General features: G+C 43.4%; 3 protein-coding genes and 1 non-coding gene across 4 annotated transcripts; 2 read left to right on the top strand and 2 right to left on the bottom strand.

Annotated features, from left to right (window-relative positions):
- Positions 1 to 38: 38 nt before the first annotated feature.
- LOC122102257 (ribulose bisphosphate carboxylase large chain-like) lies at positions 39 to 1,013 on the bottom strand. The gene has a single exon (XM_042672871.1). It carries the CDS (start codon positions 1,011 to 1,013, stop codon positions 39 to 41), a length of 975 nt encoding a protein of 324 aa, XP_042528805.1.
- Positions 1,014 to 5,137: 4,124 nt separating this feature from the next.
- On the bottom strand, positions 5,138 to 5,224 carry Trnas-gga. Its single transcript has one exon. It is a non-coding gene; the product is annotated as a tRNA-Ser (tRNA).
- A 781-nt stretch (positions 5,225 to 6,005) lies between these two features.
- LOC122102258 (cytochrome c oxidase subunit 2) lies at positions 6,006 to 6,984 on the top strand. Its single transcript, XM_042672873.1, has 2 exons — positions 6,006 to 6,844; positions 6,915 to 6,984. Exons 1-2 carry the CDS (start codon positions 6,006 to 6,008, stop codon positions 6,982 to 6,984), a joined length of 909 nt encoding a protein of 302 aa, XP_042528807.1.
- A 113-nt stretch (positions 6,985 to 7,097) lies between these two features.
- Positions 7,098 to 15,024, top strand: LOC122102259 (ribosomal protein S3, mitochondrial-like). Its single transcript, XM_042672874.1, is given in 8 exon segments — positions 7,098 to 7,336; positions 8,515 to 8,571; positions 9,156 to 9,205; positions 9,208 to 9,527; positions 9,580 to 10,473; positions 12,110 to 12,222; positions 13,185 to 13,376; positions 14,778 to 15,024. Coding segments are annotated over 8 exon segments (2,112 nt in total).
- The last annotated feature ends 4,963 nt before the right edge of the window (positions 15,025 to 19,987 follow it).

Here is a 19,987-nt window from a genome sequence, read left to right on the forward strand (position 1 = left end):
TTCGAATTCAATTAAGAGAGGAAGGGTGAATTAATGAATTACGCTTTATCCAAGGTATCCATTGCTTCAAATTCAAATTGAATTTCCTTCCATACTTCGCAAGCAGCAGCTAATTCCGGACTCCATTTGCCAGCCTCACGAAGAATTTCATTACCCTCACGAGCAAGATCACGTCCCTCATTACGAGCTTGTACACATGCTTCTAGAGCAACTCGATTAGCTACAGCACCAGGTGCATTTCCCCAAGGATGCCCTAAAGTTCCTCCACCGAATTGTAGTACGGAATCATCTCCAAAGATCTCGGTCAGAGCAGGCATATGCCAAACGTGAATACCCCCGGAAGCCACAGGCAGAACACCCGGTAGAGAGACCCAATCTTGAGTGAAATAAATACCGCGGCTTCGATCTTTTTCAACAAAATCATCACGCAGTAAATCAACAAAACCTAAAGTAATCTCTCGTTCCCCCTCAAGTTTACCTACTACGGTCCCAGAGTGAATATGATCCCCACCAGACATACGTAACGCTTTAGCTAGTACACGAAAGTGTATACCATGATTCTTTTGTCTATCAATAACTGCATGCATTGCGCGGTGGATGTGAAGAAGTAACCCATTATCTCGACAATAATGAGCCAAGCTAGTATTTGCAGTGAATCCCCCTGTTAAGTAGTCATGCATTACGATAGGAACTCCTAATTCTCTGGCAAATACAGCCCTTTTCATCATTTCTTCGCATGTACCCGCAGTTGCATTCAAATAATGACCTTTGATTTCACCTGTTTCAGCCTGTGCTTTATAAATGGCTTCGGCACAAAATAAGAATCGATCCCTCCATCGCATAAATGGTTGGGAGTTCACGTTCTCATCATTTTTGGTAAAATCAAGGCCACCGCGCAGACATTCATAAACTGCTCTACCGTAATTCTTAGCGGATAACCCCAATTTAGGTTTAATAGTACAACCTAATAGGGGACGGCCATACTTTATAATTCTTACTGGCTCGCTCTCCATAATCCTACTATCAGGCAGGCGCTTTCTTTGGATTACTCGAACTCGAAGCAAAAAAGAAGGACTGAAACTCGCAAAGACAGCTTAATACTTCTTTTCTGAAAAGGCTAAAAAGAGAAGGGCACTGACCTATCATTCTTATTCTCTTGGTATTGACCCTGAAAGGGAGTTTGTGAGGCGACAGAATGATGGTATACAAAAACTAACTTCTCGTGTAACCAACATAGACTGCTTTTCTCTTCCGTCAAAGCCCTTAGGCAATGAAGTCGAAGTACAGAAGTGAGAGCGTTTCTCTCCCTTATTAGTGACGTCTCTAAAGCTATTGAAGAGGAACCTTTCAGGTGTACTAACATAAGCATATGACCCTGCATAATTCATCGTTGACGCTTCCCGTTTTATTAGACTATAACGTCAGTCTTCCTTAGCAGAATAGAGAGTGTAAACATAACTTTTTAGATTATTACCCTCTTTTGAGTGCTAAGGACATGACGCCTCCCCCTGGGAAGACCACTACTGAGACTGGAACTCAAAGGCCTACAACGGTAACTTCAACTCCAGGTAAGGCGGAAGTAGTACTTTCTACGCTATTGGGATACCAAAAGGTATACCTTTCATCTACCCTGGAATCCGATCTTTATTTATTTATTTTCAGAGGGGCAAAAAAGCTTGGTGAATGATGATTGACGTTCCAACAATGAGCGGGAAACCCGTGGTTCGGGAAGAAGACCTGAGGATAAATATCTTGGAAAAAGCATACGCTCTATTTCACCAGAAAGAGAAAGTTACTGCGTTCATCGGCAGGGTATAAAAACATCCTCGTCGATCGGGGGCTTGAAATGAAAGTCTTTTACTACCACCTGCAGATAGGAAGGAAAGAGTGATTGCAGATGATCCCGACTACCAGAAGCCTTTATTAATTAAGAGCGACAGGCGTCAGCTTTGGAGGCAGGGCAGAGAGTGGGAAGTCGTAGGAATCTATATAATTAAAAAGCTCATAGATGCGCACGAGCAATAGGATTTCGTTGTTAGAACGTGGAGGGCAGCCGACAACGCCTAGTCCAGAAGCTGCGACGTATCGGTTAGGAAATTCTGTCTCGTAAAGGGGCCGAAATCCAAAGCCCCGCAGCCTACCCGTAATTGCACTATGGAAGCAGGTCCGTCTTGATGCTCATCCAGGATGCAGAGTAGGGGCAAGGAAAGAAAAGATTATAGGGAGTAAGCCCGTGGCGGCGTGAAAACACGTGCGCACGCGCGGGTTTGTTTAGTTGCTTAAGCGGAAAGAATATACCCTCAAGCTCCATAAGCAGGACTTAAGAGGTAGTTGCTTACTACTACCCTTAAGAGTCAGAGTTAGTCGACTTACTGATACGCTTAAGAGCGTCTCAATCGAAAAGAACCGTAGGAAGTCACGCCAACCAACGGACTTCACGACCTTACTCAATGCGCACAACTACTGCCATACCAGACAAACAAGACGTATATCACCCAAACGTTAAACCGCGTGAGGCAACGACCTCGTCAGAGACCCGACTGGGGAAACTGGGAAGGGAACCACTCATCGTCATGCGAGAACTCTCAAACGATCGGAAAGGCCTCATATCGAGCTTGTAACGAACGTTTTTCTTCTTTAGAGTGAGAGGATTCCCGTCTTTCTCTCTCTTTTTTCTCATAACGGGAAGGCGAACAAAAATACAAGAAAGATCGGCACACCGCCTGGTACCAAACCTAAAGAAGGAGCGAGACTTGAAAACTTTCAGAGCGGCAAACAAGACAGATATTCTCTGCATCTATGCAAGACGCAGTTGCTACTGCGCATTACTCACGACGTGGATGAGAACAACAACTGTCCCCTTATAGTGTAGTGGATCGCGGGCTTTTCGGCTTGAAGTTCTGTAATCGATGAAGTCCTGTCATGAAAAGAGGAAGTGTAACCTAACACAGAGACTTGTTGCGCACTTATTGAGTCGCTGCTCAAATTTCTTGTGTGTGTGGTGTGTGACCTAAACTGCATCAAAACGATCGTTCGCAGCGCATTTTTCAGCCAGCCTTTGAGAACGTTTTTTTCTCCTGTCTCATTTTTCCGGTTTTCTTTAAGTATTGGACTTTTCTTTCGATTATTCCGTTTAAGTCTTTCTCGGGGTCCGCCTTGGGTTCGGGTTTGTCTGCTTTGGTGAAGGTTCGCAATCCTTCTCTTATTCTTTGTTTGTGGTTCTATGTGAAATCGTTAATCTCTTTCCGTCTATGCGTCCGATTCCTTTCGCAAAAAAGAAAGAAAGGAAGAAGGAGCTCTTAAGTCAGATGTGGCATTAGATTTCAAAAAGGTTCTTCTCGAAGTGGTCATTAGTTTTACAAGGAACTTATTGCCTCAAGGCAAAGAGTCCGTTCATGGTGAAAGGAAGGAGTTACTTCATACTTTCCAAATGCATGTCATATGGATTTAGTTTTCATTATGGTAAATCCTTCCCGATACAGAAAAATGTAAATGTCTCCTACTAGAACTTGCATTTTCCGCTCTCCAATTTTTCATCTTTTTCATCTCACAGTGCAGCCCAAAGGGTTCCCACAGTGAAAATTCTGTACGCATGACATTGCTCGATTCTTCATCTGCCTCTAAATAAACCCTGTCGGGATCAATAATAGAGTATGCGTGTAGGGTTGGAATCCGATCCATCAACAGCTCTATAAGCCATAAACAATGCGTCTATTGTATCAAAAATAGCCTGGCAAAGGAGGTTGACTGAAGCTTTAAAAAGCATGAGAGAGCCCATACAATTAGTTTACCTCGTGAAAGTGCCTTCCCTTAGCGCACCTACTTTCCTTCTCCTTGCTTTAGTGCTCGAATCCCCAGAGCATTGAAATAATAGAAAGATTGTTACCAATTCCTATCTCACCAGCAAGTCCAACAACAGATAGAGTGAGGTTCCCCTGTGATAGATAGGTAGTAGGCGGAAAGGAAATGCTACTTCTTTTATTCCGGGACAAAGATCTCCTTTCCAACCTTAATCCTAGCCTGCGGCATATCGCTGGACAAACTTCGCTTGCCTCATTTCTGGATCGAGTAAGGGCAGTAGGTGAAAGCATGACGAAGAAATTCTTCTTTAAATAAATATGAGCAGGAAAGTGGAAGTTTATATTGCTGAAGTTCAGGCCTATCTTTCATCTCTCATAAAGCAGGAAGGAAGAGCACATCACGCTCTCCTTTATATTTGATATAAGCGTCTATCAGACATCAGTGAACTGAAGCATTTCGCTAAGCCTTAGGCGAGCTCATTTTACAGAAAGAGATGAGGCAGCTAGTTGGCCTTTTACTTTTATTTAGATGGAATCAACGGGGTGAAAGGACCTTTCAGTGGCCTCGTTAAGCCCAGTTATCGGCTGTTCAGCCGCTTCTGAACCCTTACGTGCTTGGTTGAAAATCTTTCTTGCTCTTTATTATCTGTTAGCAGATTAAGCCAAAAAAGATGGAAAAATGAGACTTTTTTCACAACGGGAAGTGAAGAGGGAATGCTAATGGTAGGAATGCAGTCTCGGTCGGTGCATGCCAAGCTTACTCACACCATGGGCGCGTTGCTTTAGAGAAGATGATTCCCTATTCTCCTGTTTTAGACAGTAGGCAGAGCCAAGGCAGTGAGCTCGGTTCAGTTCCTTTTCTAAGTCTTATTCCAGCGGATGAAGTAAGGCTAACAGCTATTTGACATGAAGTACAGTAAAGCATTTCGTTTCGAAAAAGTTTATATAGAATATAAAGCAGACCTTTGAGGCGAAGAAAGAAGGAAGCGAGAACGTCTGCTCCTTATTGACGCGAAAGTTCCTCGAGGATAGGAGAACTTCCCCTGTATGAAGGAAGTCGGGAAGTGCCGCCTACTTCATCCCTCTCCTTTCAGTCGAAAAACTTCGTCCCTTTCCACGTCAACTTTCAAGGTAGCATTTATGGAGTCACCTATAGCTATAGAGAGTAAACCAACGAAAGCCGCCAAAGAATAAAGAGTCACTGTCATTGTTCCTGGCTTGAAAACAAAGGTGTTTGTTGAAGTAGAAAAAAAACAAAAGACAGAGCCAAACAGATCAATGTCTGATTGGTATTTGATAGATTGCGGTCGATAAGGTTAGTGAATTAGGTAGAGGTACGGAAAGAGAGGGATTCGAACCCTCGGTAAACAAAAGCCTACATAGCAGTTCCAATGCTACGCCTTAAACCACTCGGCCATCTCTCCTACATAATCTTATGATTATGATCATAAAGTCCATCGGATCTTCTTTCTTTATCGAATGACGGTCAGAGAGAATCCATATCAATAGTCGACAGCACACTCACGCCAGAAGGGCATGCCCCGCTAGCCAATAAAGAGGGTCTTTGCCCCGGCTCTTCGGCATCTGCCTATCTTTCAGGTTCTTATGGCCGAAGGACTTAGCTTCAAGTAGGCTATCTTTCTGTCTTTCCTGGTTGTTCTTCCTGGGGTGTCCTAAAAAAAAATGTATGTCTCATGAGTTGACGGTCAAGATTCTATAAGTGAGTTTCCAAGCCAGCAGATGCAATCCTTCAGGCAAGCTCGAATGCCATATTCTCAGTAGTGAAATAGAGTGAGACGAATATCTTTTCCTCGTGTACGGACTCTTACCTAATCCTGGAATTTCCTTGCGTTTCTGCCATAGAATCCTTTCTCGCGGGTAGGGTTCACGATATTGGGAGAGGTATATGAATAGAGAACCCTACTCTTCGCTCTATCTAATACCGGAAAGGAGTACGAGTGAACCCGAATTTGCGTATATAATGATTACTAAAATGTGGAGTTTGATACACGCAGCAGTCACACCACAACGACGTTTCTGGTTGTTAGTCTCAATGGCCGCTGGTTAGGGGCGAGTTACTGTCCCCTTTCTTTTTCCCATGATTTTTTTGAGCAAGAACTCAATTTCATTTTCTTTTGTTTTTTTCAAATTGTACAGGAAGGACTCTCTTTCTGTAGGTAAGAATTTTTTATCAATGCAAAAGAAATGAATGCTCTTTTTCGCAAAGGGTTCTTCCTCACAATCTCTCCTTGTGATGCAGCAGAACCATGGCAATTAGGATCTCAAGATGCAGCAACACCTATGATGCAAGGAATCATCGACTTACATCACGATATCTTTTTCTTCCTTATTCTGATTTTGGTTTTCGTATTATGGATCTTGGTACGCGCGTTATGGCATTTCCACTATCAAAAAAATCCAATCCCACAAAGGATTGTTCATGGAACTACTATCGAAATTCTTCGGACCATCTTTCCGTCTATCATCCTTATGTTCATTGCTATACCATCATTTGCTCTCTTATACTCAATGGACGAGGTAGTAGTAGATCCAGCCATTACTATCAAAGCTATTGGACATCAATGGTATCGGACTTATGAGTATTCAGACTATAACAGTTCCGATGAACAGTCACTCACTTTTGACAGTTATACGATTCCAGAAGATGATCTAGAATTGGGTCAATCACGTTTATTAGAAGTGGACAATAGAGTGGTTGTACCAGCTAAAACTCATCTACGTATTATTGTAACATCTGCTGATGTACCTCATAGTTGGGCTGTACCTTCCTTAGGTGTCAAATGTGATGCTGTACCTGGTCGTTTAAATCAGATCTCTATTTTGGTACAACGAGAAGGAGTTTACTATGGTCAGTGCAGTGAGATTTGTGGAACGAATCATGCCTTTATGCCTATCGTAATAGAATCGGTGGCGAAAAAAGATTATGCTTCTCGGGTAGCCAATCAATTAAGCCCCCAACCCGGCGGTACTTGGGTGAGGGCTAACGAGCCAAAATACAAGGAGCTCTTTACCCTTGTGATAGGGTACGTTGGGCGGCTAGGGTGCGCTCAAATTGCCCATTGCGATTCTTTCAACGCTTTCTCTCCCCCACAGAGTCCCGTGCAATTGCCGGGACCGGTTGTTCCACCCGAAGCAGCGCCGGTACCTCAACCGGTGGTGGTAATTCCCCAATTACCCCATCCTCTTATCGAGGATGCGGAAAGAAGTATCCTTCTTTATAGAAGGTATTGTTTCCTTAATTGGGGGAATTTCGGGGGGAATAGGGAACTAGAAAGAATGGTGGCAATACTTGACGCACAACTAATAGTTGAACGTCAGGTAGAAGCGGCTTTGGTGGACGATGGATATACTCCCGATTCTATTATTTCTCGATTTCGAGAAATAAGGGGGTATATTCACAGCCCGCACGGGCGCCTCTTAGCTCCAACAACCTACGAGTCCTACGTGACTCAGATAAGGGAACGCGGAACCCGAGAAAGCGTTCCCTATCGCCGGGTTATTAGAGCAATCCAAAGGTATGATATACTTTTGGAAGGAAATCACAGAAGATAAACCTTGTGATGTGATTTCCTTCGGTCGAGCGTTCTTCGGGCGTCGACTTTAAAAAGACGGCTAGTCCCCGAAAATGCCGTTTTTTTTGGGGTGGGGTTGGTTGGGGAAAAAAACTCATACTAAAAACTCATACATACAAGAGGGGGCAGTAGGAATAGGAGCGAAATGCTTAAAGAAAAAAAGGAAAAAAGAGGGTCGAAGCGGTTCTAAGCACATATGGCGCAAAAAGGAAATCCGATTTCGGTAAGATTGGATCTTAATCGTAGTTCAGATTCAAGTCGGTTCAGTGAGGGCGACCGCGAAAGTCACCGAATGGGTCAGTCTTTTCCTTCACTTTGTCCTTTATTAAAAAAAGGATGTGAGGACGTTGCAGATGTCCGGGACGGACACGACTTCTTCTAAGGCGTTAAGACCACAGGAATACACGCAGGACCAGAGCATGTCGTGAAAGAAGCACATTGGGCGGGCGTGCTTCGACCGTGTCTCCGGAGCACAGTTGAATGTAGATATCATGAACGCGAGGTGCAGGATACCAGGCCGAGAAACCCGGGCAACCATCCCCCTATGTACCGATCGCTAGCGCATCCAGGGCCCCGGTGCCCAGCTCAGCTGGAGAGGCCTAGCCTGATCTAAAAAGTGCGTCTTCGGTTCGGATAGACTTTTTTTCAAGAACGCCGCCGACCTTTTTCTCAATAATAAAACAAGTTCTAAGTTTCAGATCTGTGAATAAACCGAAACGAAAGAAAAGACGTTTCTCGCTCGCGCCTAAAGCGCACTATACTCCGCTTCAACAAATGAGAGTTTTTGGTGGAACCGGTGAACCACGCGAGCTGGTTAGATGCGTGGGACAGAGGGCTTATAGTACAAAGCACGCGGCTATGCAGTGGAAGGGAAGGAGCCTAAAAAGACCCCTTCTTTCTTTTTTTAAAGAAAAAAAGCAGTACAAAGAGATTAGACTCTCGGATGAGAAACAGAAGCCACCGACCGTTCCGACGCGCCCCTGACCTATCTTGATTAAGAACGAAAACCTATCTAAAATGGAGCCTTGACTTTCTATTATATTAGTAAAGGCGCGTTAGCCTTATAGTAAGGGCCTTTTTTCTTGCTCGTTAGCGCTGACGTTTGATTGATTGACGTTTAGGCTTAGCTTACAGCACAGCGTGTTCGCCATCACACTGGCTGGTGCATTGGCTTTACCGTAAGAGGGCGTTGTACGAAACCAAACCGCCCCCCCCCCGCCCGATCAAGTACCAGTTGCTTTACTGGTAGGCCCACTTAGGTTAGGGGGCATTGTCCCTCAGTTTTTACCAACCTCCGGGTGTGTAATCGACATGTTGCTAGCTTCAACTCGGTTGAATAAGAATAATTGAGTTGACCACCTGAGCGAACCGACCGAAGGGACTTTACTTACCCGAACCGAACGATAGCGGCTTAAAGCTAAGCCTATCACGAGCAGCGTCGCTGCTTGATCGGCGGGGAGGCTCAAAGTATGGGGCAAAAGATCAAGCGCTTTTATTTTCTCTCCCGTAATCCACCACAAGTTGGGTTTGAGTAAGAGCCGTGTGATGGGTGACTATCCAGCACGGTTCGGAGAGCACTTGTTGTCTGCGTTGGTGAATGGAACCCTATCAAGCAAGAAAGAAGCGGCTTTTTCCACGGCGGAGTCACCATTGACTCTATTTATTATTATGGTAAATCCGTGTATCAAGATGTCAATCTGAGATCTTATTTCGGTTCGATACGTCCACCTACGAGACTCACCTTTGGCTTTCGTCTCGGTAGGTGTATTATTCTACATTTTCCCAAAATAACATTCATTAATTTATTTCTTCCCGAAGACCACGACGACTGAAACGACGCAAAAAAACCAGATCCGGAAAGGAGAAGGAAAACGAAATAAGGATTTGGCCGAAAAAGAAGCAATGCTATGGATACCATGAGCGATCACGATCGATAAAGAAGAATCTTTCTAATTCAGTTCGGGTCAGCGGGGCCTTCAAGCATCCGAAATACGCCGGGGTTGTAAATGACATAGCGTTCCTGAAAGAAAATGACAATTCCTGCAGAAAAACTTCGTTTTTCAAGTTCTTTTTCCAAAAGAAGTCCCGCTCCAACGGCCCGACGAGTCATCTACTTAAAAGGATCCTCCCTGCAGTGCGCTTCTCTTTGAATTTTTCGGTCATGCAATATTTTTTTGAATACAAAGAACCAAATTCATTTCGACCCCGTCGGAGTTCTCAATCATTTCGTGGCACGGGGTGTGGCTGAACCATCTACGATGGGGGGAGCGAATGCACAAGGAATAAGCTTAGATAAGAGAATACGTTCTCGCATCGCTTTTTTTGTAGAAAGCTCGACCAGCGAGAAAAAGTGTTTGGCCGAAGCCAAAAAGAAAAATAGGTTGACTCACTTCATTCGCCAAGCGAATGATCTTCGCTTCGCGGGAACAACAAAAAACACCCTCTCGCTCTTTCCTTTCTTCGGTGCTACCTTTTTCTTTCCAAGGGATGGGGTTGGGATATATAAGAACCTTCTTTTTGAGGATGCTCGGGAACAAGTCTTAGGTAAATTAAGGAAAAAATGTTGGAAGTTTATGGGTAAAGAGAAAGTCAGGGAATTGATAGAGAAATTGTTAGACCTAGGTGGGATAGGAGAATTAATAAAGGGAATAGAGATGATGATAGAGATCATACTGAGAAACAGAAGAATTGCGTACAGGTACAACTCTTATTTGAACGAAATGAAAAAAATGCGATCTTTGTTGTCTAATAGAACAAACACTAATACCTTAATTGAGTCAGTCAAGATTCAATCTGTTTATCAAAGTGCTTCCCCGATTGCTCAAGACATCTCTTTTCAACTGAGAAAGAAAAGAAGATCATTTCGTTCCATTTTTAGTAAAATAGTGAAGGATATTCCATTAGTAATGAAAAAAGGGGTGGAGGGGATCCGTATATGTTGTTCAGGTCGATCAAAAGGCGCAAAAATAGCTAGAACTGAATGCGGAAACTATGGAAAAACATCTCGTAATGTTTTTAACCAGAAAATAGATTATGCTCCTGCGGAAGTATCTACTCGTTACGGAATCTCAGGTGTCAAAGTGTGGATTTCATATATTTCATATAGTCAAAAAAGGGGGGGAAAAGTAGAAAGAAAAGAGAAAGAATGCTCTTTTTCATTAAAAAATTATTTTTTCGATTTGTTCGCAGGGGAATTTGCTATTTGAGTTTTGTTATATTTTTGAATGCTGTTGATTTACTGAATGGGAAACCCTATTTTGGCTTAACGTTGATTCTTTCTTTTTTTCTCTCTGCAATGGAGAGTCCCCCTATGTCTGTTGGGGGCGGAAAGAATACCGCTATGAACCAGCCGGATGCCGGCGATGAGGAACCACAAAGCAAAGAAGAAGAAATTCACTGTTATAGAGAGAGAGGCAAGGCAGAATAAGCGATGTTGGAGGCAGGGCTCCATCAGAAGCTCATACCCGTATAAAGGGCTAACAAGGGATAAGCATTCACCAACAAAGACCCACAACTCTGACTTTGACAGCGCTTACGCATGAAGGACGCTTTCTAACTCTCACACCGGTTACGAAAGCAAGGGATATCAGCGGAAAGGGCAGCTTTTAGGCCATTCTCTGACGCTGCTGCAGTAGCAGGCACATATCGATTTTAGAATAAGATTTTTTCCTTGTTTAATGCTTTTTTTTTTACCAAGAGAAAGAGATGTAAGGCCGGGAGTCGAACCCAGGAAAAACGGTAGCATGGTGATGGGCATCACATTTAGGGCAGCACCGTTATCCACAAGTACTCTTGAAACTGGGCAACCGTCTATGTGCACAGTGATGTACAAGGGGGTTGAGGTGGTTGTTTCTTACTTGGCTTCTCAAAAACAAGATTTTCAGACTGAACGGGCTCTGGGTTCTTATCTGGTTGCTCTTATAAAGTAACAGTTCTTTGGTGCGCCCTGCCAGGCTTGGTTCTACGGTCTTAGCAGCAGCTTCTTGTGCTTGCTCTTCAAAAAGTCGAGCCTTGCCTGAAAGAGAAAAGGAAAGACCAGATACCTTTCAAATGGAACAGAATCTGGAAACAAAACCCTCCGCACTACTATACTATAAGGATCCCGATTCATATGTTGATTTTTATGTCTCAGTGCCCGCCTCTTCAAATCGCCACTTCTTCAGCTAATCCGTCGAGACAGGAATGAAAGTAGCATACTTGGTAAACCTGTCAACCACCACAAGAAAAGTGCCATACCTCTCGGACTTTGGCAAAGACGTAATTAAGTCCGTTGAGACACTGTCCCAAGGCCTCTCTTGAATAGGAAGGGGCTCTAACAGCCCTACAGGTTGCTTTTGCTCAATCGTCGTCTTGTTGGCAAACAAGACAGCACATATGACTCCACATCATCCCGAAATTTTGGCCAGTAGTGTAGTAGCTATCCCCCACTAAGGCCAAAGTTCTGTGAGCTCCCGGATGTCCTGCCCATTTTGAGTCGTAACACTCCTTCATTCTTTCCTTACTTCGGTCGCTAGCTAGGCGATAGCTATGTTAGACCGACAGCCTATCCGGGAAAAGGAACTCACTATAGGGCTGGTAGCAATGCAATGGAATTGGTGGGTGTTATCTAGCTATCCACGGCCGGAGTTTGAAGCACTTGGCTGTCCCCACTCAAACCCGTCCATTGCCCTGGATCCGGAGATTCAGGGTCTTCGTAGGCTTCGTCTGTATCTTTAGATTCGGAAAATGGAAACTCTTCTAAAGGTACGGATGAGGCTGACGCCGCTGCTGCTTTTGATGCGGAAAATTATTCTTCATATAATATGGCGGATGAAAGAGCGCAGGATTCGGTAGGTGAGTCAACGTATTCGGATGACCTATATCCCCAATGTGTCATTTTTTAATGAAAAAGCCCCTTCCTTTCAAGGAAAAAAAAAGGCTGATATTCAGCCAACAAGTTTCTTCCTTCCCAGGAACTGAGTCCTACCGGGTCAGCTACGAATGCTTCTATATACTAATCCTATCTTTTTTTTCATATGCTTCCTTTTATGGTTCAGCTTCGGGAAAAATAAGAGTTGTTGGGTCGGGAACTATTAGTTTGGTAGAAAGAAGGTATGTCGGTTTGGCTGAGACTGAAGATTTGGCTTTGCACGATGTGAATGGGATTCAGATGGAGATTCTGATGCGTCTGCCTATGGGAAGGAATGCAGATAGAGATGCGTCATGCTAAGGCGATTTGGATGGGGGGATACCCATTCTGGGGCTGAGGCTGCGTCTTCAGAGTATGTGCCATCTCACTACACACAAACCCAACCTATCACTTTCATTTGAATTCCAAGGACCTAAACGCGTTCGCCCTTCTCGTTGGGCGTGTTCGGGTCACGACGGTAGGGTGCTAAAGATATTGCAGCAAAGACATTTATGAAAAGAAAAAGAGCCCAGAAGACGTTCCCCAACCCAATCATCAGGCTCAAAAACCGATACCGACACTTAGTTCCCGGGCGCGTCGCAACCAGACACCACAGCAGAGCAAAGTAGAGCAGAACAGCCCGCTAAGAAAGACCTACCTTATGCCAATGCCAAAGCAGCTTCATGGCATACCATTCCAGAGATCCAACCCTGTCATGAAACAAAGCGAGGCGAATCGGGCTTGTCTTGTTGCCTTCAGACCATAACATCAGGCTAACGGTACTGCTTCGGGCATCCTATCTCAGGATAACCACTCCCAATCCTACTTGTTCCTACTGAAGCCTGCTTCTACCACTTCGTTAGGCGCTTTCTTCTCTTAAGATCTTTCGTCTTGGATGAACAGATCGCTCCGTCATACAGACGTTATCAACTATACGATAAACCAACTGAAAGCAAATCATCGAATAAAGAGAGAGACAAAAAGGAGAAAGTCAGAAGTGCCGGAGGCCAGCTCTACTGTATTCTTTCTCCGAGACGCAAGTGACCGGAAGTTGGACATAGAAAGAGAGAAAGGACAGTCTCAAGCATTCCGAAGGTATATTCTGAGATTCCTTTGTCTGACATAGAGAAGGAGGTAGCAGCAGATATGCGATAGTCAGATAGAAGGCATACAGAGCGAGTGGAACGAGTTTCCGAGAATAACCGAGATGCGACAAGAAGCTGCAACCTTTCCTTTTTGCTTAACGAATTCCGTTCTTTATCTACGTTCAAAGATAAAAGTGCTTTCTACCTTACCGTAGCCTTACCAAGGATGAGGATCCACTCTCTCTAACGGGGACTGAGTAGGCAATATCGGCACGTCACTCATTGTAGAGAGAGACAGGCTTTTGGGATTTTTTCCGGGGAAGGGTAGTGAGAAAATTATCCAACAATGAGATCTGATAGAAGAGTAAGGAATTATTCGATTCACTTCTCCCTAAAGAGGGAGCATATATGTAAAGGAAGGAAGAATAGGCGACCAAAGGCCGCTAAGGAAGGAGTGGTAGAAGCCAAAACTATATTGAAAGACTTTGATTTCACTTTGCTTCTGCCTGGGAGTAAAGAAATAGAGACGAAAGCATCTTATTGAATGAATCGGTGGAAATGAGCCCTCCCAAGGCCCTTTTTTGGCATATGCCTTATACTAATTTACAGTCCTTCTCTCTTCGATGCCATCTTATTCTATGTCATTTGTCCGAAAGCCGTCACCTTGTTGTTAAGGTATGAAGTGACTTTCCTTAGGCTTCGCACCTTTCCTGATGCCTGCGTAGAAGTGCAGTTGCTATTAAAGAAGATGTGCCATTGAGCCTATTTGCTATAGTGAATCTATCCCCTTCCCATGCTATATCTGCTGTTGAGAATCCTTTGACTTGGTATATATAAGAAATAACAAAAAGTCAATCAGTCTTCTTTTCTTTCTCCCCACTCGTCTGAAGCAAGAGATGGGCTTTATAGAATCGGGTGTCAAAGCTAGCTAAAAAGACTAGCATTCACTCTCCATCCTTGATTTAATTATATACGTTATTTGCAGTTCACAGCCTTATGCCGAAAATTTTCTTGCACCATAATCCTTCATCCCATGCTGCTTGACGGAATGCCTTAACGAACGAGAGTGAAGAAAGAAGGGCAAAGAATATCTTTCTTTTATCTTCATATTCTCGATAGCTAGTCGCGCATTCTTCCTCTTTGACTTTCCCTTTCGCGGTAGTAATGAACTCTTCTATTGGGGACCCCTGGACTCCGTATACGGCCAACAAAGAACAACTCCCTTTTCTTTCTCAAGCGAGTGAAGAACGAGTGGATGTTTTGAACGAGTGTTGAGCGAGTAAAGTGCCCCTGCCGCTATAAGGGCGAGCTTTTTGTATAAATTCCGTGAGCAGCGATTGAACTGAACGTTCCAAGTGCATCCAGCAGGAATCGAACCTACAAATTTTCCCCTTTTTCCTTTCTTTATTAGGTTGGGCGCTTTCACCATTCAGCCATGGACGCAAAAAGAATCCGCGAGTGAACTAGGTTTTGGTATTCCTTCTCGAGCTTCTATTTCTTCCGTGAAAGGAGATTCGAGAAAAGATAGAATAAGAAGACGTGTTTCCAGAACAAACAAGATAGGGGTTGAGAAGGGGGAGTTAGCAAAGTTAGACAAGATTGGAATGGGCATAGGAACATGTATTGATGTACCAGATCGACTAATGCTCCCAGGTTGATGCGACGTATTCCACCAGTTGACTGAAGACTTGATTATTGGTATATCGATCGGTCCAGCACGGATTGAAATAGAAGCCGGTTCGACAGGAAGCTTTTGAAAACACAGTGCACCCAGGTAAATAAGGAACAAGATAAATACAGAGGTTAAACGAGCATCCCACACCCAAAAGGTGCCCCACATAGGTCTTCCCCGAAACCCCCCGCTCACTAAGGTAAACAACGTAAACAAAGCACCCATTTCTATACCGGTTCCGGAAGAGCGAAGAAAAAGAGGATGTTTTGTTAATAAGAAGAAGAAAGTGTTTATAGCCGTAGCGATATAAAGAAAAATACTCATCCGAGCCGCAGGAACATGTACATACAGAATGCGAGAATTTCCACCTTGTTGAAGATCTAGTGGTGCTACCCGAAAACTTAAATGAATAGCCATCGCTGTTAAGAACAACCGAGATCCAATGAAAATTTGCGCATAGCTTCTGGTCTTTGACATCAAAAAAGAAGGTTGTAATAACGAAACGGACATGTGAGAATTTGGTCTGCGCTAGTGGAACAATCAAAATATGGATCTATATTCAATACGCAATCAAAGAACTTCTCAAAAAAACGGAGTTCTCACTAACAGTGGAAGTGATGGTACCCAGAGGTTGAAACTTTCTCAGATTCTCAACCTGACGGACCGCGAAAAGGCGCGTCAATATGGAAAAACTCTCGAGCCCGCACAAGCTCCTTATATATAGAGGAGCTCATTGCATTTTCACCAAAGAAATTTTTGAATTTGGCCTCCAAAACGGAGATTGTGTATTCCCCCTCCGCGGGGGGGCCGTAGATAGTCTCGTATCAATCGATTTCGGTTTTGATCCCAGAAGGGATTTCAATCTAATTGAGACATTCTATTGACGTGACGATTTGGCCCTGACGATCCACTATTCGTTCAATTTCTTGTTCCGAAAAAGTGGCATGTCTTTTTCCCAGGCGATGCACAATAAGCCTCTCCCTCATAGTCTTCTTCACAGAATCCAGATCGGGTTCTGGTTCTGGCGGAATAGCCTGGACTGGCTGGGCTTCTTCCCCATTTTCATCCGCGGCTCTTCGTCTACTCTTAGATCGAAAGACGTCCAACCCAACAGATCACTCTTTCTTCCCGACCTATTTGACTCTCTGGCCGCAGTTTTTTAGGTGGTATCCCGAGCTTTTTTTGAAGAGATCGAATTAGTTCCCGGAGCACACGAAAGAAAGATATGAACTAGGTAAATAGAAAAGGAAAAGAGATGTTTCAAATTCATCAAAATCTCCGGCTTTTTCTACATCCATATGATCCACTAAAGTAGATTGGTATTGCCCATATAATGAAAGCAGATCTTGGTCCATGGAGTCCCAAGAAGGTAAGAACTCCAACCTGTCCGATGCTTCTTCGGCTAAATAAAATATACAAGTGGGACCTGCACTATGAGCAAGCTGTGCGAAAAAACTGCTTCTTTTTTCGGTTTCAAAACAACTTGGGCGAAATAGGGTTCTACCGGGAAACCATAGATTTTTGAGTTTTCGCCATTGGTTACTAGTCAAGCCACTGGAATGGAATAAGATAAGAATCTCTGGAGATCTTTTCTCTCCACTTACTCGTAACAGGCTTTCCCTCTGTAGAAGACTGATTCCGAATGGCATAATTTTACAATTTCAACTGCCGCCTCGATCTTCAAAGAAGACTGACCCCTCCTGCTCCTCCTTCGTCAATAAATGTCCTACAAAAAATCTTTCCTCCGTCCCTCTCTTCTCTCTCCTGACCCCTCACTTTCTATATTATATATAGAAAATCTCGACTTATTCAGCTAAGCCGAACATTAGACGCAAATTGAACAATGAACACTTACTAAATATGAAAATTTAACCAGTCGCCGCAAGATCACTACTCCAAGAAAGTAGTTGAATTGATTGGGGAGTAAAGATTATGCGTCTCGGTTCGCATTGCTTTCATTTCCATTTTTCATTATTCATTCTATATTGAAAGATTTTTGCACAACCTGAGGTGCGACGCCTTTTTTTTTTCAAAGCGGAAAGCATTTTAGAGAGATCCTCAAGTGAGCACTCCCGATCTCTTTGTCGTCCCAAAAAGAACGATCTTCTAACGACTGACGAAAAATTCCATTCGTCTTTGGGATAAAGAGATTTCATCTCGGAAATTCTTTCATTGAAGAGAGGAATCAGCAAAGACCCCTTCTTCCTCTTGTATGAGTTTTTAGCCCCAAAAAGGCATTTTCGGGTTCCCTCTCGTCTACCACTACATTCTTGCATTCCAAAACCCTTGTAAACACCCCTCCTCAAAGGAACCATGGCAAGCTACTGGAACGAACCTAATTCAAGTGACAGACAAGAAAAGTCCCAGGACGAGAGACTCCCAAAGGAGATAAAAGACTTGGCACCTTCCCTTATTCTACTTCCTTTTCTGATCATGGCATTTGGGCCTTAACTTAAAGAAGGAGCTTACTCATATGAATGTGCAGCTGAGTCCCCTTGATTGATTCAATCCTGCTTGAAGTCAAGGTGAGGGGTTATTCGGTAAGAAGAGTAGCTTTCCGTCTTTCCATTCTTTATTCTTTCGCAACACATGGAATTGGATCTTTCCTGCTTTCAGGTGCGGATTTGCTCCCACTCACGGACAAAACGGATTCTGTTTCATGTCCGAGTAAGACTCATATGCCGAAAATCCTCTTCTCCGGTAAGAAAAAGCGTCTGCACGTGTCCCTGGCTTCCTTCCTCCTATAGTACCGTTCTTCTTTGGCATATGCCTCTTCCTTCTTTCAAAAATCGGATTCAATAGCTGTGGATTCTGTGCATCCATTCGTCGATCGGACATGAAGTATGCGAGTTGCTTCTTTCTTTAGATTATAGCTCGCTCTCTCAGTCCACTAGAAAGACAAGACAACCATAAAAGCCAAGAAAGAGCAAGTGTCGTGTGCATGGAGATCGTAGTCTCAATCCTAACCTCATAGCTTTTATAAGCAGAGTACTTTCACTATAACATTGAAAGGAGCATATCTTGCTTCGTCTTGGGAGCAAGCTAGGTCGTGCGATAAAAATGGATTCAAAATCTGCTGAATCCTCTAGGGGAAAATAGGTCAGGGTTTGTCTTGAACTAGACCTTACAAAGCCGGCTTGTCTCACATGTATGGGTCAATTCTCATTTGCAAGTGGTTGAGAGGCAATGAAATTGTTGATGCTACAAATCTGAATCTTCTTTTCAAGGTTACTGTTAGAATGCTCTCTTTCTTTCTTTCGTGCTTTGGGAGCATTAGCGCTGGCTTTTGGACGGAGTAACTAAGAGATTCCTCTGCTCTGGTTGCTGGTCTTAGGTATTAGAAAGCGGGCATAAGACAAGAGATAGAGCCAACCCAAGTGAAGAGTAGCATAGTCTATCTCCTAGCTACACATTTCTTTCTCAGATAGATAAAAGGGGCTAACCTTTCGTAAAGTCTTCTACCCTAGTCAGTCCTGTACGTACCAATATTCATACATTTCTTTGGCATTCAGTTAGAAAACAAAACAGAGTTCGCCCTTGGGCCAGTTAAGAGAGGCAGAGGGCCATAACCATTTCGCATACTGAGCGCTTCCTTTCTTGGTCTTGCGCATGGCATGTCTGACTTCCTAAGGATGGGATAGGAAGGTTATTACATATCCTTAAACAAGAAAAGAGAATAGAGCTGTGGCACTGAAGAAGCTCATGCCACCAAAAGAGAAAGGGAGATCCAGTAGATTACAGAACTTTGAGATCAGGAGAAAAGAGAACAACAAATCCACTGAGCAATGACGCTGCTATCGAGCTTATAAAAAAATCGTTTACACCGATGTATCGTACGAAATGACGGTTTTGATAAAAAAAAAAGAAAGAAGAGATGAGCGTAGCAAGCCTTACCAGAAAAAGCATGATAGCTCGCTTGATCCCACTGATCGCTCCGCTTGTCAATTCTTGGTGTAATACTCACTTGTCAATTCTTGGTGTCATAATTTTTCACTGATTAGGTGTGATCAGTCTCATCCATGTAATAATTAGGAATTCCTTTTTCAATTCGTCCTAGAATGGGCGTTATGGCAAAGAACAAGAAAAAAATCAAAGAAGAAATTTGTCCAATAGTCACAAACGGTGCCTCCACAGGTTGACATCCGATCCAACCTAGTAGTAAGCAATCCGCCAAAAGCAACCAAAAGATTCCTTGGTAAATTGGGCGAAAAGAAGAACTACGCACATACATACCTTTAAAAAAAGGTAAAGCCAACAGACATATAAAAAACTAATGCTATTGCGGCTACACCTCCTGATTTGTCAGGTATACTACGAAGAATGGCATAGATCGGTAGGAAATACCATTCCGGCACAATATGAGGCGGGGTGGACATCGGATTAGCAGGTATATAATTGTCAGGATGTCCCAAAACATTAGGAGCATAAAAAATCCAAATGGAAAAAAAGATAGCAAAAGCTACCCAACCTACTAGATCCTTTACATAAAAATAAGGGTAAAAAGCGATTTTATCCATATCTGAATGTACACCCAATGGATTATTTGATCCATATTGATGCAATGCAGCCAGATGAAGAAGACTGGCGCCTACTAAAATAAAAGGGAGTAAATGATGAAGACTAAAAAAACGATTTAAGGTGGCATTGTCCACGGAGAAACCCCCCCAAAGCCAAGTCACTATGGTATCTCCTACTACAGGTATGGCGCTAGCTAAGCTTGTAATTACTGTAGCTCCCCAAAAGCTCATCTGACCCCAAGGTAGTACGTATCCTATAAAAGCTGTTACAATCATTAATAGGAAGATTACAACTCCGAGACACCAAACAAATTCCCTAGGACTGCTATAACTCGCATAATATAGACCGCGAAAAATATGAAGGTAAACCACAATGAAAAACATACTTGCCCCATTAGCATGCATATAACGGAGCAACCAGCCCCCTTCAAC

Source organism: Dipodomys spectabilis, unplaced genomic scaffold (genome assembly GCF_019054845.1).
Source record: "Dipodomys spectabilis isolate Male_0828 unplaced genomic scaffold, ASM1905484v1 ptg000782l, whole genome shotgun sequence".
In the NCBI taxonomy this organism is placed as follows: Eukaryota; Metazoa; Chordata; class Mammalia; order Rodentia; family Heteromyidae; genus Dipodomys; species Dipodomys spectabilis.